This window comes from Balaenoptera ricei, chromosome 8 (genome assembly GCF_028023285.1).
Source record: "Balaenoptera ricei isolate mBalRic1 chromosome 8, mBalRic1.hap2, whole genome shotgun sequence".
In the NCBI taxonomy this organism is placed as follows: domain Eukaryota; kingdom Metazoa; phylum Chordata; class Mammalia; order Artiodactyla; family Balaenopteridae; genus Balaenoptera; species Balaenoptera ricei.
The window spans coordinates 65,361,351-65,387,233 of record NC_082646.1 but is presented as its reverse complement, the minus strand read 5'-3'; the positions used below and the strand labels follow the sequence as shown (position 1 = coordinate 65,387,233).

General features: G+C 45.0%; 1 protein-coding gene across 1 annotated transcript; it reads right to left on the bottom strand.

The window, feature by feature from the left end:
- Positions 1-561: 561 nt before the first annotated feature.
- Positions 562-25,693, bottom strand: OLFML1 (olfactomedin like 1). Its single transcript, XM_059931021.1, has 3 exons — positions 25,073-25,693; positions 22,572-22,860; positions 562-1,901 (listed from the first exon to the last, which is right to left on the bottom strand). Exons 1-3 carry the CDS (start codon positions 25,196-25,198, stop codon positions 1,111-1,113), a joined length of 1,206 nt encoding a protein of 401 aa, XP_059787004.1. The 5' UTR covers positions 25,199-25,693; the 3' UTR covers positions 562-1,110.
- Between the last annotated feature and the right edge of the window lie 190 nt (positions 25,694-25,883).

Sequence of the window (25,883 nt, the reverse complement as noted above, 5' to 3'; positions counted from 1 at the left end):
CAGATTCCAGAATATTTACCGAGGGCCTCAGTGTGTTGGGGATTGTTCACAGTAAACCCAAGCACAGGCAGCACTCGCAGAAACTTTTATGCGGAGGGCATGTAGGCAAATAGAGCCTGATGAGGTTTATTTGCTTAGTGTCAGTTTTATTGTATTTCAAGCAAGATGAGAAAAGCAAGGGAAGGTAAGGCAAGATGAGAACAGAAGTGGGATCCTCACCCTTAGGCTGGTTTTCTACAGGAAGTAGCTTTTGAAAGGCCTATAGGAGGGTCTTGTGTGGACATGCAACTAGCTAAAGGGGCAGACCATTATTTTTAGGCTGAGATGATTAACGTATTGCTTAGAGAAGGTTAAGCGAACAAACGTATATATTTGATGCTTCCTTGGACAATGGAAAGGTTATGGGGTTTGCAGTATTTTCTAGCTCTTTTATTTTGTAGCTTTGGTACTTTGAATGGCTCACCTGAACCCTCCTCATCTATAAAGACTTGTCCTGCCTATCTCATTAGGGTGAGATGACTTGTAACATAGGTGCAGACACTTTGTAACTGGAAACTGGTATTCAAATGGTGATGTTTTCACTTTATTATTACATCCGCCTGGCTTGGTGGAGGGGCAGAACCAGGGGAAACCGAGATTAAACATCAATAAGAAATAATACTTTATTTGGGCAGTGAATAATGGGAGAATATCAGTAGGCATTTGTGAAAGAGGAAAGAGCTTTGAGCAAAGGCCAGAGGGGAGAGAAGCCAGGAGTATTAGGGGTGGCTTACATTTCTAATGGCTCGGAGCGGGGGTGGTGGGGAGAGTTAGAGTAAATGCTAGTAAAAGAAAAGGCTGGAAGTAAGCTGGATCGGAATGTGGAAGGCCTTGAGCTCCAGGAGGTTTGGATGGGTAATGGAAGTTGTTGAAAATTCCTGAATGACAGACTCTCATCTATGCTCTTGGAAGATACTGAAGGCAGTACCATCTGGAAAAGGATGCGTGTGCATTCCCACTTCCAGCCCCCTCCCTGTGTGCGATTAGAGGGATACTATATTGCAAAGGGGCTGTGGCTTCCGTCTCCTGGAGAGCAGTGTCCCCGGCGCTCTCCCTCGTGGCTGCAACGCATCATTGCAGAGGCTGCTTTCTCTTTGTCTGGAGTTTGTAAATGATCTGGTTTCCATCATTCCAGGCATAGAGCTGCTTATCTCTAGGGTTGTAATGAATCATGGAGTGACTTCTTGACCGCCTGGGGAAGAACACGTTGGGCAGATTCTCCTCAATGACAGCGCCCAGCGGATCATAGACACAAGTGATGCGATGCGGGCCGAGGCCACCAGAACTGTAGACCACGTAGAGGACACCACACAAGAGGAATGAGGCTTCAGCATCCTGACTTCTGCATGGAGTGTCCCATGAGTGTTCCACTCCCAGTGTGTCAGGCTCAATTTTCGTGAGAACCAAATGGCCGTGGGTGCTTGGCCCTGAGTGGATGGCCCAGAGCCCGTGCTCATCCACAGCCAGGTCAATGTAAGTCGAGGGGGAGTGTGGGTAGGCCAGGGCTCTGCCTGCCCCTCCCAAGAGCAGCATCCGATCTTCCACGGTCCTCTTCTGCAGGTTATATTTGATGATCTCATTGGGAGTCCCTTGGCTGTGAAAAAATAGGAAACCTTTGTAGATCACTTGGCCTGTCCCCTGCCAGGAATGTGTTAGGATCAGCTTCCGGGGGCCTGGCTTGGTGCTGTCTTCCATGAATGCCCGTATGCTGGCAAATTCCCAGACAGTGTTGTTTCTGGATCCAATTAAGAGATAAACTTTTGGAGAGTCTCTGACAGCATCTTTCATCCAAGAGCCATCTGTGTCCATTGTCTTCTTCACTATTTTCAGAGACTTTATGCCCATCAGCATGTTGTCACAGCCTGGCCAAACAGGGGAAAAGGGGAAGGTTACTTTATAAACATGAGATGTCTGCTTTTCTCACAGATTGTTTTTTTTTCCTTCAGTGTCTAGAATAAAATTATCACACAGAGATCAATCATAACTGATTGTAGGATTCAATGAATCAAAGACTTTAATGAATAATTGGGTCTCTGTTAAGTGAGTTGCCGTCCAGTTATAAGAGCATTAGTCATGTTAATCAAATCAGGATATAAACAACTATTTGCTGTGTCAGAGGCCCTGTTCACTCTCTAGAGCACTTGAGGTTGACACACTGAGAATGACTAGGGTATGGAACCACCTAATTCAATTCTGTTTGCCAAGATTTTACTGAGTATCTGCCGTATACTTAGCTTACAGTACTCTCCCAGAACAGTGCTAAGCACTAAAGATAAAAATTATAATATCAACCCTACACCTTGAGGAGATGACCTTCTAGTGAAGGATTCTGGTTCTCAACCCTACTAGACCATTATAAGGGTTCTACTCATGCCTTTACTCATTTATTCATGAATGCATGCATGCCATTAGTCAGCTGACTTTGGATACCTACAAAAAGCAAGATACTGAGCTAGGTGTTATGAGCTGGGGCTACAATGGACTGGGGTGCAATGATAAATTAGGCACGGTTCTGGCTTAATAGGTACATGACTATCTAGAATATAAAGCTTAAAGTGAATTTTTTTCAAAAAAGGAGGACAGAGAAGAGACATATTGTGTGACACAGGAGAGAATCTGCATTTGAATTAGCCCTTGAAAGACACCCTGAAGGACATTCTGAGATGGGTGGGAAAAACTTTCCCAACAGTTAACAAAACCACATTTGGGAAAGTCCTCCAAGATTAGTGTTAGTAAAGTAGTATAGAGTTTCACCCAACACCAGCCAAATACGTTGTGTATAAAACTATTTGCATAAAACAAAGCAGTGAATTGAAACCAGCTCTGTGCCTGGAACCTTGAGGGTGGAGCTAAGGAATATGAATTTAATTCTGTAGGGAGGTAGGGAGCTACTGAAATTTTTGAGCAAGAGTGAAACATGGTCAAGGTTGTTCTATAAGATTAATTAAGCTGGCAGTCATGTGTACGACGGATACAGGGGGAAGAGACTAAAATCAGGGAAACCAATTCGGAGGGTATTTCTATAATCCAAACAGGATGATAAGGGTCATCCTTATCATGGCGGAAGAAGATGAAGTAAAAAGAAGGGGCCTACATTTTTCTAGCTCCTCACTGCTACTTAGACTACTACTCTCTCACCTTAATGCAAAAACCCTTCCTTGGGACTTCCCTGGTGGTCCAGTGGTTAAGAATCCGCGTTCCAATGCAGGGGACACAGGGTCGATCCCTAGTCGGGGAACTAAGATCCCACATGACGCGGGGCAACTAAGCCCGTGTGCCACACCCAGAGAGCCCGCGCGCTCTCTGCCACAACTAGAGAGAAGCCGGCGCGCCACAACAAAGAGCTCTTGTGCCGCAAGCAATGCCACAACGAAGATCCCGCATGCTGCAACTAAGACCCAACACAGCCTAATTAATTAATTAATTAATTTTAAAAACCCTTCCTTCTTTGACCCTGATCCTGGATCAGTTCAAAGTTCTGCCTGCCCTTGAGAGTTGTGTGTTGGTGGAGAAAACCTCACAATGGTGCATATTGGTGTCATTACACTAAGGGATCTCCAACCTCAGCTAAGCCCTAACTACTGTACTACTCTCTGTGCTCAGCCCATCTTCCACAAGGCACCTATCTTAAGTCCCGCCTTCTGCCCCAAAACTAGCCCATCAGTGCCTCATAATAACTCCTTTGCAAAAATAAATACCATTAGATGTGAACTCCCTCCACTTCCTGTTCCTCACTTACAGAGTTTTCTTCAACTCCTGCCCTTTCTACCCTCCTACACATTTTTTTTTTTTTTTTTTGGCTGCCTTGGGTCTTTGTTGCTGCTTGCAGGCTTTCTCTAGTTGCGATGAGCGGGGGCTACTCTTTTGTTGCGGTGCGTGGGCTTCTCATTGCGGTGGCTTCTCTTGTTGCGGAGCACAGGCTCTAGGCGCGTGGGCTTCAGTAGTTGTGGCTCGCAGGCTCAGTAGTTGTGGCTCACGGGCTTAGTTGCTCCGCGGCATGTGGGATCTTCCCAGACCAGGGCTTGAACCTGTGTCCTCTGCATTGGCAGGCGGATTCTTAACCACTGCGCCACCAGGGAAGCCCCCCTCCCACACATCTTAAAAGAAGCCATGTCATTCCTCCTGTGCAAGACTAATACTTTCATCTGCACCCATCTCATCCTTTCCTGGCTTCTTTTAGATTTCCTCCATGAATGATCCCCTTTCTATTATCTCAGATTTCTCCTTCACTACTATTTTATTAGCTTGGAAACATCAATTCTCCCACAGTTAGGCACTCTTTTCTATTTACTTCACTCTTTCTATAATTTTATAGAACTAGAATCTCCTACAGAACAGCTTATACTCTCTGCATCCATTTCTTCACCTCCCATTCTTTCACTTCACAATAACTTCACAGAAACAACCCTTTAAAATGTGACCAGGGACTTCCTAACTGAAAACTCAGACCTTTTATGTCCGTATCTTACCTGACCTTTCTGTAGCATGGCAGTATTGATCAGTAAAGATCAAGGGAGAAAATGTCTTCCCCCTTGATCTTTGTGTCACCACAGAGACAATGTCTGTGTTCATCAAATGCCGTTTCATTTTCCTCTTCCTTAGTCACACGTTCGCAGTCTCCTTTGTATGTAAGCTGCACCCATTGACCTACATCCTGTCTAATGGGATGTAGACAGAAGTGGTATAAGCCATTTCCACATGGCCCTTACATATGCTATCTTCAAGAAGACCTTAGAGTCTTGGAATTGTCATGGTGACCAAGTTAAAGAGGGATGTGGGTCAAGATGAGATGAGAGCTACTCATCATTTTAGGAAAAGTGGGTCATCAGTTCTAATTATGAGCTGCTTGTTGGGACTGTCCTGTTAGTCTATCATGAGGTGAGCAGTGTCCCAGAGGCAGGGAGTGGTGGCCTTACTAGAAGCATGAAGAACCTTGTGTTTCTCCCTCAAATCTTGCCAAGGTCTGTATCGCAGGCAGGAGAGCAGAGTCTTAATACAAACATGGGAACTCTCTGGGCCTCCCTCACTGACTGCTGTAGGGTAAGGTGGTGGAGTGATAGTCGGGTGTATAACAGTCTCTCAAGGAGAACTGAGCACGCTGAAAGTCTCCCTCAAATCCTTCTAAAAGCTTTGATATCAGAAGCTAGAAGGGCCAGTGGGTTGTCATTTTGTTCTTAATAAATGCGTGGGTTCTCCAGGCCAACTGGAGGCCAACTAGAGTCAGAGGACAAGAAGCAGGGTGATGGGAGAGAAAGCGGACACAAGGAAGAAGGATGCACAGCCATAGCACAGGGAACTATATCCAATCTCCTGGGATAAACCATAATGGAAAAGAATATTAAATAAAGAATGTATATATGTGTAAAACTGAGTCACTTTGCTGTACAGCAGAGACTGGCACAACATTGTAAATCAATTATACTTCGATTAAAACAAACAAACAAACAAAACATGCACAGCCAGAGAAGTCCCAGAGGTTGAGGTCAGTAAGCATTTGGCAAACTGCTTGTGACTGCCAGCTGTTTGGGTAGCAATCCTACCACAGTTCCTTAATCAATTCACCACCCACAATGATCACAGCTTTTCTTCTCTCCTCAAGGGTCTATCATACCCTCCTCACTCGCCTAGGGAGATCTTGCCTCTGATTTCACTGAGAAAACAGAAGTAATCGGAGAACAACATCATCTCTGGCGTGGATTACTGCAATAGCCTTCTACGTGGTGGCCACACTTCTATCCTTGACCCCAGAGGCCATTCCCCACAGCAGCCGAAGCATCTTTGAAAAATCAAGTCAGATCATGTCACATGTCTGCTCAAAACTCACCAGTGACTTCCTATCTGACTCAGAGTAAAGCTCACATCTCTACCTTCCAGGCCATCTGGGACTGTCTGCCCACTGCTTCCCTGCCTTGTCTCCTGCAACTCCCCTACTTTGATCATTTTGTTCAGCTACACCGGCCTCCCTGCGGTTCCTCAAATTATGCCAAGCACACTGCTGCCTCAGGAATTTGGCACATTTTGTTCCCTCTGCTTGGAACCATCTTCCTGAAGATATCTACATGACTTCCTCCCTCATTCCCTTTAGGTCTGCTCCCAAATGTTCCCTGATCATTAAGGTCTTCTCTGACCACCCTATTAAAAATGGTGGCCCCCTCCTCCAGCTCTCCATATCCCCCTTACCCTAGCTCACTGTTCTCCATAGTGCTTATCTTCTATTTGACATATTATAAATTCATCTGTTAACATATTTATTGCTCAACTCCCCTCAATAGAGTATAAACTCCACGAGGGCATGAGCTTTGTCTTATCTGTTTCATTCACTGCTGTATGTCTTGCCTCTAAGATAGCATTTGGCACACAGCAGGCCAGTATTTGCTGAATGAATGAGTTTTCCAACCACCCAATCTATTAACCAATTGCGCCTGATCCCATATTCTCTGCGTCCCTCCTGCTCTCTTTACTTTTGCAGTGGATCTCATCCCTCTCACCGACTCAAGGACTTAGCACCTGAAATTATCTCCCCTCTCCTGCTCAATAGTCTCTTCCTCCCAGCTGGATTGTTCCCCTCTGTAAACAAGCAGGCTGTAAGATCATGCTAGAATCCAGTGTGGCCCCATTTTTCTATTCCACTTTATAATAAAACTCCTTGAGAGAGGAGGTTTCTCACCTCCAATTATCCCTTAAGCCACTCTAATCAGCTCCAGTTCTCCACAAGTCTAAGTTCCCCTGCCCCACTCCACTGGATCAGTTTTTGTCCAGGTCACCAACAACCTCCATGTTGTAAAATCTAAGGGTCAATTCTCAGTCTTCATCCTAATCAACTTCTCAGCAAGCTTTGATTACTTGATTGCTACCTCTCCCTGAAACTCTTTCTCCTCGTGATTCTGGAACACCCCTGGTTTTGTTTGTCCTCCCACTGTTCTGGATTTTTTTTTTCTTGGAATTCATGGCTGGTTCCTTATCACCACCCATCTATAAGTGTTCTATCCTCAGACCTTTTCATTTCTCTATTTATGATCACTTTCCAACTCACTTCATTCTTTTCCATGGCTCTGAATAACATGTAAGTTCTGAATAATGATGAAATCCAAACTTGTACCTGGAATGACATCCTATCTGGATGTCTACTTAGCCCCAAACTCATTCATCTATTCAGTGTTCCTCATTGGCTATCTTCAAACTTCACCTGTCCAAAGCAGAACTCTTGCTTTTATCCCCCAAACTTCCTCCCTCTTCTTCCCATTTCAAGCAAGAACCATCAATCAAATTTCTTCTCTAGAAGTCATTCTTGATCCATTTCCTTCCATCTCCCCACACTAGCAAGTTCTGGTAGTAAACTTACCTTTAACTTATGATGTTATACTTAAATTAGAATGCTCAGTACATTTATATATCCTCCTCTTCCCACTCCCTCCTCCTCCTCTTCCCCTGCACGCCATGAATCCTCACCTTTTGCCTGGACTACTTACTACAATAGTCCCTAATTTGTCTCTCTGATTTTACTCTTGCTTAGCTATAGAATGTTCTCCACAAAGCAGTAGGAGTGATCTGTTTAAAAACATGAATTATGTGACTGACTTGCTAACCCTTTTTTCCCAACACTCTTGGAATGAAATCCTCATTTGGCTTAAAGCACCTACCTCGTTTGGCCCCTCCCTGTCTCTGGGACTTGATCCTCCAGTTTTTCCCTAACCCTCCCCCACAATCTTGCCTCACTGTGTACTGATTACATTGACTTTCTTGCTGTTCTGGGAGCTGTCAAGTTTGCTTCTGCCTCAGGACTCTTGCACTTGCAATTCTTTCTGCCTGGTGTATTCTTTCCCTTGATCCTCCCATGGTCTGCTCCTACTCATCCTTCAAAGCTCAGTTTCAATCTTATCTCCTTAAGAGACTACCTGCGACCACTGTATCTAAATTTAAAATGATCTACTGCAGCATCTCTCTTATTTTCTTTATATCACTTACCATGTTCTGTAATTATGTGTTTTACTTACTAGTGTATTGTCCTTCTCCCCCATTAGACTATAAGCTCCACAAAAGCAGGGCCTTTGTCTTCATGTTTACTGTTGTACTCTACTGCCTTACTGAGAGCTCTGTGGTTCAATAAATATCTATTGAATTAATAAGGAAAATAGGTTCATTCAAGCAGATGTTTTTCTAGGGTTTAAATAGTGCTGCACATCCAGAGTTCTGATCACAAGTCTGTCTTAAGTAATAATAATTTGTAAAGCACCTTAAAGCTTTTATGATACTTTCAACTGTATTATTTCATTTAAAGATGTGACACAACATTGTTACCAAGGAAACATAGGGCAGGAGTGGGGTTGGGGAGAGCCAAGTCCCGGGAAATCAGTCCTTTCAGCAGTCATGTCATCAGTGGCTGCTCCCAGAGGCCTTGCCTGGCCCACACCATGGCCAGGGCCGGACTTTGGGGCAAGCTATTGAAATGAGCAGGACCCTGTGGGGCTCCTAGGCACGGAAGTCTTTCTGTGTCCCCCATTTCTTGTTTGTAGGGAATAGACTCCAGCCTCCATGACCTTCCCTGAGTTCCAAAGGGCAGATTCAAACGGTTGCTAATCAGGGAAGGGAGGGGACTCAGAGACAAGGGAGGAGCAGTCAAGGAACAATAGTGCAGCCTTGGGGCAGGGTCCTGGTTCCAGCTCAAGGGATACACATAACAGTATCTTTGAGCTCTTCTGCAGAACTAAAACCCCCAACAAATGGAAGATGTTACATTCTTCATTCAAGAGAAGGTCACAGTTTGATAACCTTGAGAAGCTCATCAGAAGACCACCTGAGGCCAGATTAAAGGAGTGCAGGCCCTGCACACACCCTGATCCTTATCAGCAACCCCACCCTTGAACCACTGCTATAAAACTCCTCGCGTTAAGACACACAGTTTTTCAGCGCATGAGTCCACCATGTCTCCTTTGCCTGGCAAAGCAATAAACCTATTCTTTTCTACTTCACCCAGAACTCTGTCCCCAAGATTTGATTCGGCACCGGCATACAGCGGCCGAGTTTTTGGCATCATTATGGAAATCTCTCGGCCATCATTTGCCACCATGTTCCCCTACTGACCCGCTTTGCCAGACTGGGGGATTGCTTCCCTGTGGCCTCTGGGTCAACTTCATTCTGGTTGGCCTGGGTTATAGAAGCCAAACCCCTAGGAAAGGCAGAGAAGCCTGGGCCAGCTGGGAACCTTAGAATAAGTTTCAAATATCTCGGCATGGCACTCAAGGTCCTTCATCTGCATTTCAGGAGCAGCTAACAGAAGGATCCCCCTCCATGCTGAGCTTTGGGGGCTATGGGCTGTGGTGCAGAAGAGAGAAGAGGGAACTGCCCTGCTTACCAAGATCCATCTCTGCTAGGGCTCGGTGTGCCTTCTCTCAGTCTCACCAGCCGAATCTGTCTCATGTGAATGCTCTGCTCTTCCCACATACTCTGGTGATCACAGAGGATGAATGAACAAGGATTTAAGCTTGTACGTGATCACAGATACATTTAATGGGAAAGAGTGGGGGTCCCATGGGCCACGAGAGAAGTTCAGAAGCTGTTCCCTATTGAGGAACAAGCACAAAATCCCAAGAAATGAATAAATATCTACAAGTACATATAATATGCTTGGTACTGTGATAGGTACTTATTTGCATTAATTTATCTACGTCTTATAATAAGCCTAAGTGGTAGATATTTTAATCTCCATTTTCCAAGTTAAAAAAAAAAAGTTTGGATAAGTTACCTGGATAGATCATCCAGCTAAGGGGGCCTCTGAGCTCATCTGAGCTGGAAGGCAGGGCCAGCCAGCCCCAGGAACATGGTGGATGGGTGTGTGCACATGGTGGGAAAGGGTGAGCCTGGGTGTGCCTAGAGAGGGAGAGGTGAGGATAATGGACTCCCTGGGGTCTACTCACAGGGTGCTAAGATATCTGTCCTGACTGGGAAGCTCTCAGGCTGCCCATCCCCCTGGGAGGAAAGTCAGCAGGCTTGCAGCCCAGCTACGAGAAACTATGGCTAAGAACAAGGCATTCAATGTCTCAGCAGTGAGAAAATGTTCATTTAAAATACAGGAGAAATTAATACAAACATTCTTCTTTCTCCCTCTACTCCTCTTTTCTAATGCAGAATCCTTGAAGAAATAGCAAAACAAGAGTGTTAGATGATTTTGATCAGGGAACCAAAGTCCGGGGGGAACACAGAATTTCCACCCCCGTGTGCTCCCTTTGGCTTCTCCTATCCCTTTGTAGCCGGAACCTGGGACTGGGAGTCAGAGACCTGAGTGGTCCGAGCTCCATCTCCGCTTCCCTCTGTGACTCCCTAAAAGTTCCTTGTCAATCGAGCCTTAGCTTTTCCAGCTGTAGAACGAGGGGTTTAGCCTGGATGTTGTATAGTTTATTCAGGTGGATATTCTGTAATTTTTATAAATTCCTCCTCTTTTGGAATTTGGGGAGAATATACTTACAGTGTCTGAGTAAAAGGGTAAGTTAAAACTCCCTGCTGTGCTTCTCTTGAGAAGAGATAATTAGCAGGAGTAAAAGGTTGAGGCAGGATAGGAAACAAATTAAAAACTTTTGAGTCCAGCCAAGATGCAAATTATTTAACAGAGACACTGACATTGTGCAAACCAGAGAATGAAAATCTGTGGTTTAGCCCTTAGGCAGACTTGCAGACAAGCAATTAGGATAGAATTTGGCCCAAGGCCTCAGAGTGAATTCATATATAAATATCACTTATTTGAATCTTTTTAATATTTTTCCCCTTATTTAATAGAAATACTCTCCAGACTTGGTGAGACTTGTCCCTCCATAGGGGAGTGACTCAATCAGAGTTATGTTTTAAAAACAGTGGTCTGCATATTAGTAGAGAATGAACTGGGGGGTAGAGGTGGAGGAGAGGGGATGCAGGGAGACAGGTGGAGAGTCTGTAAGTACAGTCCAGATGAGAAAAATCTAAATAGTGATGGGAATGAAAAAATGGGCATAGACTCAAGAAATAGAAAAAGAGAGGCCAGGTAACTGATTCGGTTGTGGGAGTGGAGTGATAAACCAGACTCAAGGTTGTGAGACAGAGGGAAGGGGGGAGGGCACAACCTCTAAAAGAATGACATTGAGGATACAACAAAAACTGGTTAGACCCAACTAGGCCCAAGATGGCAGAAGATTCAACGTCCAGTAAGCCTTGAGCCCCATTATACACTCATTGTACTACATTAGCATATGTTAAATGACACCCACAGGCACCCTGACAGTTCTGAGGCCGACCATAAAAGACCAAAAAGTGGGTGATGGCCCAATTCCTGGAAATCTCCATCCATTCCCCAAAATAATTAGAAAAATCCTCCCATTCATTAGCCTATGAAATTACTCAGCCTATGAAAACTAACCACCCTATATATCTGGGCTGCACTCACCTTCTGAGACAGACCACATTCTGTCTATGGAATGTGTATCTCTCAATAAACCTGCTTTCACTTTACTATGGCTCTCTCTTGAATTCTTCCCTGTGTGAAGCCAAGGAACCTCACTTGGTGGCCTGTCTCATGGACTTGCCCAAGACCTCGGACGTGACCATCATCTCACGCCCCATTTTCCTACAACAGTTGGGGGTGATAGAATCATGAGACAGCAACAGGGAAGGACGGTCAGATTTAACTGGGAAGAGAAGTGATGAATTCATTGAAAAGAAGAGAATTTCTGTAAAGCCATGCATATTTTGACTGCTTCTTGAAATTCTCTGTTATAAATCTTGATTTCTTCAACCACCTGAATTGTATTCATGTTACTAAACATTTGTCAATACCTCTGAAGTGACAGGTACATGGGGATGTCAAAGATGACAGCTCTCAGACGAGTAGCCAGTTATGAAGCTTCAAGCTATTACAATAAAATTGTCAATGTGGACTTAAGTGTTTTGGAAACTAGGGGCATTTATGCTTTTTGCCCACAGGATATATTTCTTTTTTTTTATTTAATAAATTTATTTATTTTATTTATTTATTTTTGGCTGTGTTGGGTCTTCGTTGCTGCGCGCGGGCTTTCTCTAGGTGCGGTGAGCGGGGGCTACTCTTCGTTGCAGTGCACAGGCTTCTCATTGCGGTGGCTTCTCTCGTTGTGGAGCATGGGCTCTAGGCGCGCGGGCTTCAGTAGTTGCGGCATGCGGGCTCAGTAGTTGTGGTTCACGGGCTCTAGAGCACAGGCTCAGTAGTTGTGGCACACGGGCTTAGTTGCTCTGCAGCATGTGGGATCTTCCCGGACCAGGGTCGAACCCGTGTTCCCTGCATTGGCAGGTGGATTCTCAACCACTGCGCCACCAGGGAAGCCCCTCACAGAATATATTTCTGATATGTCAGCATGGTACCCAAGGTCCTTCATCTGACCTCTTTTGTCATTTCCCCACCACACTGGACTAGTTACTAGTCACTGAACTTGCCATGGCCTCTCACAAGTTTTAAACTTTGCCCCTACTTTTCCTTAGCTCATCTTCACTAACTTAGGATACATCTTCTTGTCCTTCAAAACAAAAGTCTCTGACTCTTGCATGGCACCTAGTTGCTCCTTCCTGTGCACCTAAAGCATTCTGTGCAGCCCTCTTCTGTGGCAGTTTTCGGGCTGAATTGGAATCGCCTATTCACTTTGCTTCCTTGCAAGCATTTTAGACAGAAGTTGTGCCTTATTTGTCTTTTTATCCACAGTGCCTGAGACACAGTACACATCTCCCTCACTATTCAAACTCTTACTGCTTACTGTTCAAACTCAGGAATCAATTAGATTCAGATAATGCAGTATTAGTCAGTTGCTACCCCAACTCACGCTAGGCCAACTTAGAAATCAAATAGATTCAAATAACAAGAAGTATGTGTGGACATTAGCAGGTGCCATTTCACTGTGTGAATGCCTGGGGGGTTGGATAGCAGGAAGACAGGAAGGCAGGAAGACCAGCTTGCATGAAATGGTACTCAGTGAGCCATGGGAGGATTTGGCTTTGCAGACGGGCTGAGAATCCAGGGTGAGTGCTTAAACAGGGTCTGGCATACAATACATGCTCTGCATGTTTTGGTGAGTTGCACAGAACTCTTTAGTAAATCCACCTCAAAGATTTTTCTAGGTTCCCAACACTAAAAGTATTTCATGGCACCCAGTACAGAGCCCTGCCAGCTTCCCTTTATTGGTGATTAGCAATAGAGGAAGAAAACATGGCTGTTGACTTGCATGGCTGGGTGCTGCTCAACAGCCTGGAGCGCGTGGAAGCTGGGAAGACCTGTGAGTAGGAGCGAGTCCACTGCTTCCACTGGAATTACCTATAGCTGGAGTTCATGGCCAGGATGTGTCCTTTCAGAAGAGGACAGCTTTCCATAACCTCATCTTACTTGTTTTTCTTCCACAGTATTTATCTTCTTTCTGACATATTATAAACTTCCTTGCTAACATATTTATTGTTTGACTCCCCTCAATAGAATGTAAGCCCTATGATGGCAGGGCTTTGTCCAATGTGTTATATTCACGGCTGGACATCCTGTGCTAGAATAGCCTCTGGCACATATTACTATTTATCTATTTTAATTATGAATATGCTAAGAGATATACATCAACAAAAACTCTTTGGGGTCCTGAATAATTTTTTAAAAGTAAAGGGTTCCTGAGATAAAAGTTTGAGAGCTGTGGTCCTAGAGGATCCGAGCTGGTACTCATGTAAAGCGAAGCAGGGAACTGGGCAGTCCTCCAGGGAATTTCTGATCAAACAGCCTTTGTTTTGCAATAGTTATCTAACTGTTGCAATATCTTAAGCATTCCAAGTTTATAATTATGAACTTCTTGCTTTTATTTAACTTTTATTTAAAGACTAAGCTGGGTTTTGTTTTTTGCATATTGGGTTAATTTTTTCCTGTAATGTTCTTACCCAAACTAAAAAGGATGGAAATGTTCTCAATGTCTAGGTGTGGTACTACCATTCTCCCATGTGCCTGGTTAGAAAACAGAATCATTTTGCATGTTGCCATGGATTCTTCCTGTGCAATCAATCCCACTGTTCTCTCTATCCTTTCTCAAAGTGTGTGGGTATAGCAGCTGCTCACCTCATCCTGAACTTTGCAGCAGCCCTCTCACTGGTTCTTCGGTCTCCCCTCAAAACCATCAATCACACTAATACCCCATCCACTGCTTTCCTATAGAGATCTGCATATTTAAAAACCCATCTTTTTTTTTTTTTTTCTTTGCCACACCACACGGCATGTGGGATCTCAGTTCCCTGAACAGGGATCAAGCCCGCGCCCCCTGCATTGGAAGGCAGAGTCTTAACCACTGGACCGCCAGGGAAGTCCCTAAAAACCCATCTTGATTGCTGCCTCTTTCCAGGAGCAGTAAGACCAAAAGCCTCATATGGACACTATTAGAGGTTCTATGGAAGGATGGGCTCCAGAGCCAGACTTGAACTTGCTTTGGCCAAAATAACATGGTGAAAGTGACCAGACCTTGGTGTGCTTGTGCCCTCTCCCTCAGACATCTGCCTCCACCACAAGAACAAGCCCAGGTTCGCCTCCTGCACGATCAGATGCCATGTGGAGAAGAACCAAGCCATTGCAGCTGAGGCCATCCTCAAGCAGCCATCCCGTGGGCAACGTGTCACTAATTGTAGATGCACTAGGGAGCCCTGCCGAGAATAGCTAAGCCTGGCCCGGGCCAACAGAACTGCCCAGCTGCCCTGTGGACTCCTGAGAAATAGTCAATGATTGTTTTAACCCACTAACTTTCAAAGTGGCTTGTCATGCAGCATTACTGTGGCAGATACCTGGTGTGGGGTCGTGGTAAGGGAACTATGGGCAGATAGGGAGACTGAGATGAATCTAGTGTGTCTAGGGGGTGGTGCTTACTCTTCAACGTAGCAGGAAAGTGGGAGGAAGATCGGGCTACATGAAACTCTGAGACACAGTTTCATCATCTGAAAAGAAGTCATAGTACTATCTACCTAGCAGAGTGGTCATGGGCATTGGATAACATATCGGATACAAGAGGCGTAATGAAATTCCTGGCAAACAGTTGCTTTCACTTTCCAATAAACTACTCCTCAAGGTCAGAAAATACTGATCTCTACTGTGTTCCAGGCACTGTGTTAGACTTGGGGAACACAGCATGAATAGTGCAGAGATGCATGCAGTATATTTTATGTTTTCAGAATAGCAGATTCAACACAGCATAGAGCATCAGGTGAATGGGAACTGGCAGTAGTGGCACAAGACGAAGCTGAGAAATGTTAAAAGTTTCTGTGTTCAAAACTTATGGTTAGGGCTTCCCTGGTGGCGCAGTGGTTGAGAGTCTGCCTGCCAGTGCAGGGGACACGGGTTCGAGCCCTGGTCTGGGAAGATCCCACATGCCGCGGAGCAACTGGGCCCGTGAGCCACAACTACTGAGCCTGCGCGTCTGGAGCCTGTGCTCCGCAACAAGAGAGGCCGCGACAGTGAGAGGCCCGCGCACCGCGATGAGGAGTGGCCCCCGCTCGCCGCAACTAGAGAAAGCCCTCGCACAGAAACGAAGACCCAACACAGCCAAAAATAAATAAATAAATAAATAAATAAATAAGATTAAGATGGTACATTAAAAAAAAAAACATCTAGAAATCATGGATTATGACAACTATAGAAAATTAATAAATATATAAAAAAAAAAAAATGAAGAAAAGGCAGGGAATTAAAAACCAAGGGTTGGAGAGAGGGGGGAACTGACACTTCTTGGACAGGATCTGAAAGAATGATTTAAAGCAATCTGTTTGTGAGTAGGAATCATCATCAAATAACAACTAAGAGGCCTGACATGGTCTTCATGCATGTCCCACAATAATAATGCCTCTGGGCGCAGGTATTTAGTCTCAGAGCCGAGGGCTGCTACCTGAGGGCCTCTGTGACAGCCCTGCCAATGGCCGGCCTGGCTCCAGGCTCTTCCTGCTATGAGCGCTCTAACTCCCCCACTGCCGGTCCATTCTGAACACTGGAGCCAGAACGATCTTCCTCAAAACCTCCATCTGAGCCCGGACACTCCCCTGCTTACCACTATTAGGCAAAACAGCACGATGGGAAAGGTTAGTATATGTAGGAGTCGGCTTGCCTTGGTTTGAATCCTCCTCTGGCGTCAGTTAGCTGTGAGACCTTGGGCAAATGACTTATTCACTCAGTGCCCTGATTTCCACATCTATAAAATGGGGGTTAATTATAATACCTGTCACATAGGTTTGTGGTGAGAATTAGCTGATATAATCCAACAAGACAGAAAATACTTAAAGATTACCTGGTACATAATAAGCGCTCAATAACTATTAGCTACTGTTATTCATATTACTTTCATTCCCCACAGCTAGAAAGTGAAGAGGCTCAACACAAAGGAGCTTAGGTCTTGTCTGGTTCTTTCATCTCCTCTCCACTTCTCCCTACACCTGAGGTCTACTGAACCCTAAGCCCGATTAGGCCTTCGTACATCCACATGCTGGTCATTTGCTTGAAGTGCCCTTTACTCTGTTCTCCATGTAATTAGTTCTTTTCCAACATTAAAACTTGGCTTGAGGGTCACATTCCAGATTCCATGGTCTCCCCCATCCCCATCTCCATGGCAACCTTGACCTTACTTAATTACTGAATGCCTGCCCCTGTGCTTCTGTGACACCCTTCATCAGAACAGGCATCACCACACCTGTTATTCTGTGTTTGTTTGGATGGTTTCCCTACTTGGCTGTAAGCTTTTTGAGGACAAGAATGTTATCCTATTCAATGTTCCATCTCTAATGCCTGGCACAATGCCAAAGTATATATGGAATTCAGTTAGACATTTGTTGAATGAATGAACAAATGAATAGGTCAGAGAGGGAATGAATGCGGAGGTTCACTACACCTGGAGCCAAAAGCCATCAGCTAAAACAACTTTGGGATCTTCTATTAATACCTGTAGTGATGGTCCTGGAGGTATCCTCATAGACCACGGGCCTTCTGGCTGGATACACAGAAGTGTACTATGTCCGTTGGCCTTTCTGAACCCAGCACAGTGACCTATGGGACTGTCCCGGAGGCAGCATAGGATAAGCTGTACATACACCTTTGGCACTGCTGCTCCGCGAATGCAGTAACTTCTGTGTGTGTGTATGTGTGTGCGCACACAAGTACTCTCATACTCTCCTGCGCTTACACCTGTGTGTACCCTCAATGCCCTCCTTCGTGGCAGATACCTCTGTTGCAATTTAGAGTTATACATCTCTTAATGTTTTGTTCCACTCATCGCAAACTAATGGACCTTGGGAGTTGGCTCATAAATATGTTTTATTTGGCTTCTAGTGGGTTTTATGCTCGTTTGTTTTCATTTTTTATTTTGTTTGCTTTTTAATGGCTTTCAGTATGAGGCACACACATTTATACCTGAATGGACCCCAGAGGCATTTGAATTTGCAGCAATAGACTTTCTCCTCTAAAACATGATCTAACAAAAGATATGAGTTATTTACTTCAGCAGGGAGAGGGTTACTGGAGGTAATTTGCATGCACCCTTGCAAATAAAGGAGCGGGACTAAAACAGGAAGTAAAATAATGCTATCACGGCTTATTCTGACGGCCTTGAGAATTTTTCTTTACGAGCTATTTACAAGTTAAGAAGAGGTTAATACTCTTGTGATCCACCCATGAATACAGCCTGTGGAATCTGCCAAAGACTGTTAGTTGGATAAATTCTCAATCTGGGTATCTGAGCCAGTGGTGCTTTGCCATAAGTTGCCAAGTGCAATGCAAAATTTCTTTTTACTTATAACAGTTATAGTACCAAAGACTTGGAATGAGTTTAAAATATAAGTCAGATTGTATGCAAATCTCTTTCAGTCACTGCATTCTAAATTGTGTGCATGAGAGACAGAGAAAGAGAAAGAGAAAGAGAGAGAGAGAGAGAAAGGAGGAGAGAGTCTGTATGTGTTAGAGTTAAGATTCTAAGAATTTTACCTTAGCCCCAACATCCCTGGAATTGTGGTCCTCACATGAACATCATTTGTGGATCATCTCTCAATAAAGGCTGAAGACTTGAGAACAGCTCTATAGGAAATGGCTTAGTTACAGAGCAACTCTACCTTATTTATTATCCCCAGTATCTGGCCCTTTGTAGTTGCCCAATATATATTCCTAGAATAAATGAAAACCATTTAGAGATGTTAGAATTTTCTGGAAATCTCCTAAGACACAGTGTTGAATTTTCCAAGGAAGTGATGTTATCTTCTCTCTCTAGGTTTTCTGAAAACACTCTCTAAGATGGCATGTATGTATGAATGAAACTCTTGATGTGACCTCTGGTGACCCTCCCTAGCCCATAATCCCATATTTGCCCACACAAGGATGCTGACTTGAGTCTTAAGGATTCTAGTGAAAGTTTCACAGCCGGCACAGTCCTAGCAGCCAAGGTTAGAAGATAGGAAGATGGGAGCCTTGTGGGAAGAAGGTGGGTACAGGTAACAGCACCAGCTGTGATGGGCAGAATTCTAAGGTTCCCACCCCCATGGTCATGCCCTATATACTCCCCTCCCCTTGAGTGAGGGCTGCACCTGTGAATTTGATTGTCCTCCTTGACTAGGTTACATTATGAGACAAAGCTAAAGAGATTTTGTAGATATAATTAAAGGTCCCAAATCAGTTGATTTTGAGTTAATCAAAAGGAAGATGATTATGGGTGGGCTTGACCTAAATCAGATAAAAACTCTTAAAAGAGAGACTAAGCACTTCCCAAAGAGAGGCGCTCTCCTGCTGGCCCCGAGGGAGCAATAGCCACATTGTGAGCTGCCTGTGAAGAGGGGCGGCTTCTCGAAGCTGAGGCCTCCGCCCTACAACCACAGGAGGGTGAATTCTGCCAACGTCAATGAACTTGGAAGAGGACCCTGGGCTCCAGGTGAGAATGGAGCCCAGCCAACACCTTGATTGTACCCTCGTGAGACTGTTGAATGAAGCATCCAGCTAAGCTGTGCCTGGACGCCTGAACCCAAGGAAACTCTAAGATAATACATGTATATTATTTTAAACTGCTAAAGCTGCGGTGATTTGTTACACAGCATTAGAATAACTAATACAGCCATAGTTACTAAGATACATGGCCGAAACCATGGGGGAGGGGCACAGTATGTAAAATACAAAACAGTGCATGGAAGGGGGATACGCTGGCATTCCAAAGTCCATCCTTGGGCACAGAACTTCTGGAAATAATAGGTCAGAGAGCACGAATCACGCAGTTGTGATTGTTTACAGGTCTTTCCCTAACCAAGTTCTGAGGGGTCTCTGCCATCAGTGTCTCTTCTGTAGATGATTTTGCCCTGACCCCGGCTCTCTGAGTACAGGAATGAAGACGTCAGTATATTCATGGTCTGGCTGAGGAGTCAAACACACACAGATATGCGTGGTTGAGAGTTAGTGCTGCCTTGGAAGACTGAATGAGGTGCTCCAGGAGCACTAGGGGCCAATCTGTCTGGTGGGGCGGGGAGGGGGAGCTGGGGAGGTGGGCAGAAGTGTTTACAGAGAATCCACAGAATTTTTGAGACATAAAAGGTGGGTAGAAAAATATATATACATATATATATTTGTTTCTTTGTTTGTTTGAATTGCTACTTCATGTGGGTAAATTATGGGAGAAGAAGATGGAGATCAGCTCAAGCCACTTTCTGAAGGGTCTTCCTCATATAAAAGGCTGAGATTTGAAGGGGTTTTTTGTGGCTGTTGATAATTGATGGCAAACGGCAAAAACATTCTACATCCATGTGTGTTGTGGGAAGGTCTACGAGACAGCACACAGCAGTAGGAGGCAAAACCAGAGGCGAGAGAAGCTGTAAGAAAGCCAGTGCAGGATGCAGACATGTTCCACTCCTTCCTCTGTCCCTGCTGTGGGCACAGGGCCCATCCAAGAGTCGGAGGCAAAAAGTGCTTGTTGAATCATAAACTGACAAATCATCAGAAGAGGACTCCCGAGGGAACAGGCATGGAAGCAGCCATCACTGAAAAGTCGAAAGAGTTTTCACTCACCATGGAGCTGGGAGAGGGAATATTTTAGGCCTCCAGGGTCTGAGGGACGAGGCAGAGGACAAGGGTTGAAAAAGCAGAAAGTCCAGACTCAGGACCTCTGCTGAGCTCTAGCTGGAGTGGAAAAGGGCAACCTCAAGGCCTGAGGGGCTTAGAGTGTCTCAGAGATCCAATCCAGCACCATCGTTCAGGGTTGGGGTCCTCCCTCACCCCTGGGGAGAGCACGTTCTAGCTCAGGCTACATTTAACACCCAATCCTCCCCAGCAGCTTTTCAGGGAGCTGTTCCTCTTCCACTGGCTCATCCTTGCCCTTTTCCCCAGTCCCTCGTCCCATGCGTACCCCCAGCTGCTCCCTCTCAGAAGGAGGAAGTTCATCTCAAAACAGGGCCATAAAGAACCACTCACTTGACCGACTTGACCAAGTGCTTCATAATATAGATAAGGGACCCTCTTCTCTGTCTTCTGACTCAGAGATAAGACTTTCTCTTTTCTACCAAAACCTAATAACCCCTCTGTCTGTGCTAACAATCCCTCTGTCCATTCATTCATTCGTCCCCTTAGTTATTCACCAACAAGTATTTATTGAACATAGACACTATTCTAGGCACTGGGACACAGCATCGAACATGAAAGGCAGGATCCAGGCTCTCATAGAGCTGACATTCGAGATGGGGAGGCAGAAAATGAGCATCGAGCAAATACATGAACTAGAAGATCTCAGAGTAATAAGTGCTCCGAAAAAAAAAAAACAAAACAGTAAAGTAGTAAGTGTTCCACAACGCCTCTTGGGTTACCTTTCTCAGCATGCTTCAGACCAACCACCCAATGGCCGAGGCCAAAAACCCAGGAAGGATCCTGGACTCATCCCTCTCACTCATTTTTCACATTCAATTATCTGTCACAAAGCCATGTGTATTCCAATTCTCAGTGACTCTGAAATCCATCTGTCCTTCTCCATCTCCCTGACACTTCATGCAGACACCATCACTTATCGCCCAATTTATTGCAGTATTTCCCTGATTAGTGTTCTCTCTCTAGTCTTGCCCTCTTCCTGCATGTCATGCCCCTGCTTAAAATTGTTCAATGGTTCTCAACAGTTTCTCCAGTCAAGTTCAACCCCCTTAGCTTAGCATGCAAGGTCTTTCATTATCTGGGTGCTACTGAACCCTTCAGCCTTGCTTCCCTGCACTCACCTGCCCCACACAGCTTCCACTCAGCCCTCACTGCAGATCTACATGTGGAAGTGTTACCTGCCTTTGATCTGCTGCACCCTCACTGAACACGCCCTCTGCTCATCCTTCTCTAACTTCTTTGTTCAAAAGTCAGATCAAATGTCACCTCATTTTGGAAGACCCATGGAGTTTTTACAAGGACTACATTGAAAAGATACACGAGGGGCTTCCCTGGTGGCACAGTTGTTGGGAATCCACCTGCCAATGCAGGGGACACAGGTTCGATCCCTGGTCCGGGAAGGTCCCACATGTCGCAGAGCAACTGGGCCCGTGCACCACAACTACTGAGCCTGCGCTCTGGAGCCCGCGAGCCACGACTACTGGGGCCTACACGCCTAGAGCCCATGCTCCGCAACGGGAGAGGCCACTACAATGAGAAGCCCGTGCACCACAACGAGGGGTGCCCGCCCCCCGCTTGCTGCAATTAGAGAAAGCCTGCGCAGCAACGAGGACCCAATGCAGCCAAAGAGAAATAAATTTTAAAAAAAAAAGAAAGAAAGAAAAAAGAAAAGATACGTGAAACCCTTAGCCCAATAACAGCATTCAGCTTATGTCTTATCTACCTGATGAAATTTCTTACATTTGGGGCAGGCATAATTAGCATATAAATAAAGTTTTCCTATTTGCAATGAAACCGTCTCAGAATACAGCCTCTGAGGTGGGGGACTTGTCTCCCTCATTGTTTTAATGAAATGGAAATTTTCCTTCTCATTTATGTTTTTGTTGCTTGATACTTGCTATTATCATTTGAGCTCCTAACCATTATTCTTAATGGCCTGGAAGTGATTCTGATGGATCCCAAGATTGGAGACAAATACCTTGAATATATCATCATCCCAACAGAATACACAATAATAATTCACTGTAGTTCCTGGCCCTGAGGGTTGGCTGTTGCCATGTCCAATTTCACAATGTTTCTGGGCATATTTGCAGCCTCTCCCTACTCCCAGGTCACTGGGAGAATCCACCAACCTGCCACTCTTCATGGCAGGGAACCACACACCTCTACCAACCCAAGGTCTATCTCGAGATGCCCTTCTTGGGCTGATTTCTAACACCGTAGCCCTGATCTTCTACGGGGGCTTTAGGAACTCTCTGGGAAAGGGAAAGCTGCTTTCTGAGAATGGATTTTCCTTTGGACACCTGTGCCCCAATGAGGTTTCTCTCCCAGCACATGCCCACAAGAGCACATATCCAGTTCTTACTGGGTCAAACCCCCTACCTGTGTGGGAGCTGTCTCCGAGGGTGAAAGTCCCCAGAAGGGGTAATAAAAGACGCAGTTCTCTTACTTGCATTCAGCAGTGTCCGGATCCTTTTCTCCTCCTCAGCTTCTTGGACTTGCTTTTCTGCCAGCACCTTGTCCTCTGACTCCGTGCACACCTCAGCCTCCCGCAGGTACTCCAGGTAGTCGATCTCCCGCTGGGCGCGTTCGACTCTCAGTGCCAGGTTACGGACCGCACTCTTGTACTCACTTGTGTACGTCTGACATCGTCCCAGCATAACGGATATGTTTTTCGAGAACTCTTGGAAATCTTGAATGTATTCTCTTGCTGCTTGGGTACATTTCTGCAGTCCTTGCTTCAGTCAGAAAATAAATTCCCAAATTATTGCCAGTTATTTAACTTGCCCAAGTAATATCAACAGCTCTCGTTCACAGAAAAAGACTTTTAAAATATAAATAGTCAAAAGGGGGGGGAAATAAAAATCACCCACAGTTCCTTAATTCAAAGGACTATTGATACTTTAGTGTACAAATCTTTAAAAGTTTTCCCATGCATGTAGTCATATACATACATAAACATATTTTTTAATGTGATTTCGCTACATGTATGTTTCAAAACATATTTTTAGCTTGCTGATATATTGTGAACATATTTCAATACCAATTAATATATATCTATACCATAATTTTAATGACACAATTCCATTGAATTGACATCCCATTATTTATTCCATTAGACTCTTTTTAATGGACATTTATGTAGTTTTCAATGTTCTGCCATTCAAACAATGCTGAAGAAAATCTTTGTCTTTACATATTTGTGTATTTCTCTGGTTATTTTCTGAGGATACATTTCCAGATGTGACCTCCATCCCCAGCACCTGCACAGGGCCTGGCACACAGTCATACTCAATAAATACTTGCTGAATGAAAGATAAGTAAATGAAGGATGGAAATGGGAGGGGTTGTTGGGTCAAACAGCATGTATACTTAAAGACCATTTGGCGGTTTACCAAAATGCTCTCCACAAAAGTTGTAAAAATATTAATATATACTCCAAACAGCAGGATATAAGACTGTTCATTGATGAATGAAAGAGAGAGACAAAGGTGGGGGGAGAGAGAGTGTGTGAGAGGAAGGGAGGGAAGGAAGGAGGGACAGAGAGACAGAAATAGGGAGAGAGAAACAGAAAGGATGAGAGGGAAAGAGAAGGAGGAGGGAGAAATTGTCTAAATCTTTCCTCTTTCTCCTTACCCCTCTGACACAAATCCTTCAGTGTGCATCACTTTATTGCCACGTGTCTGCCTTGGCCTGATGGATCACCTGGGGACTCAACTTCCCGCCCAGGTTACCACGATCGGGGTGGGAAGACCTATATAAACCATATCCCTATCTTTTAAAATCCACATTCATAGCTATGAAAGTATCAGTCTCTACTCGATACCCTTGTCTGCAGACAGATTTGAGTATTGGGGAAAGCTTGCAGGGATGTGACTGGCGCTGACCCCCAAGGCAGGTCGGTGGTAAATGAAGAGGGACCACGGTTGAGAGTAATTCTGGCACATTTAAGGAGGTGAGACTGGGCAGGAGGTGTCTGAGGAGAGAGCAAATGAGGCAGCAGAAAGAGGCCACCGGCCTGGGAACATTTCATCCATGGCTTCCTGGCCTCAGTCCGCCGGACATTAGGAAACGAGTGCAGCCTGCTCTGAGGAACTGTTTTACCCTGACTGTAACCAAATAGTTTGGACTTGAAGAGTTTTCAGGAAAATATGGAAAATTGGAGATAAGCGTGTCTTTGAGAGGAGATAAATAATTTATCAAAATCTAACTTGTACAAAAGCAAGCCATGAAGTATGAAACAGCCAATGTCATCGCCAGGGTGTGTCAGAGGTTACGGCGGAGGGTTACATTTGGCCCTGGGAGTCTGTCCCTACTGCAAAAATGTTGGGTTTTGCAAATTTTAATGAAGTGGCAGCTGCAACACTTGGAGAAAAAGGCCCCAACACTTTCTCTCTGTTTAACATTGCTGAAATCTGCTCATTTCTAAAGCCAAGTCCAGTTCAGCAAAAGAAGCTAAGAGCTTCTCAGGACACAAATATCATGACTTTTTGCAGTGACCTAATGGCTCATCATAAAAAGACATAAAGAAAACTAAAATCTGCTATCATCCTGATATAGTAAAACATGAAGAAAACGTGACCAAATGTTTAATTTTCCTATTTTAAAAATTGAGCAACTGAATAATATTTTAGACATTTACCACCATGCCAGGCAATGTTCTAAGTAGGAATTAATTTATTAAATCTTCAGAATAGCTGTAAGAGGTAAATTCTATTATCATCCCCATTTTACAGATGAGAAAAACTGCCAGATTAGAGGACAGAGGAAAGCCCTGCTCAAGGTCTGGGAGAAACCACTAGACTACGAAAAATATTAAGTGTACCTTTAGCAATCTATTTATCATTCACTATCTGGAAAAATGCATCCCAGTAGGTAGGGAAGCGTGGGTAAGATAAAGTGACTTCCGGGAGGCAGGTTCCCCAGATCAGGGGCACAGATGCCACCTACCTCCAAGACTTGAAAGCGCTGATAGATGTAGTGCACCATGGCCGGGTCCTGGGCGAACTGCGGCAGGGGCAGAAAGGCCGTGAGGATCAGAACCCTGAAAGCAGAAGCTCGCCTAAGAGCCAGCATGGTCCTGCAAACCACCCAGGGTGGGAAGCTCTTCTGCTGTTGCTTCTCGAAGAAGGCTCAAGGGTCCAGGTGGTGGTCTCCTGCTTTCTAGCCGCTGCTGAGAAAAATTCTCCAAAAACAGCCGGACAGCAAAGTCTGCTAGTTACTCCCTCAGATGCATGATCTCACTTAGCAAGCTGGTGATCAAGTCCAGCTGTTGGCAAGTCAGTCCCCGGAGGCCTTGCAGGCCGACTTGGGGTGGAGGTCTCCCTGGGTCCAGCATCTGTCGCTATCACCTTTGACACACACGGACCCTCTGCAGGCTAGTGGCTGTCCCCTCTTCCAGGCCTGGGTGAGTGTGCATAGGGGTGGGATGGGAGGTGGGGTGGGCCTCTCCCCTCTCCCCAGCTCTTTCCTTTTTACTTTTGTTTTCCTCCTCCCTAGAGAACTCTGCAGTCCAATCACAGGCCTGACTCCACACATACCACCCCCAGCTTCTCAGAATTGGACTCTCAGTTTAGTTTCTGGCCCTAATTCCCGGATCCTTTTCCCCAGAAATCCCTTTGGGAGACCCCACCCCTCCTCCAGACTCTTTGCATTCCTGCAGCTCTTAAAGGCACAGCAAGGAAAAAATGAAAGCTCTGATATACCCGGTCTCTGAGCAGCCTGGGCACTGGGCCCATTACCTCTTGGGGAGAGAGGTGCA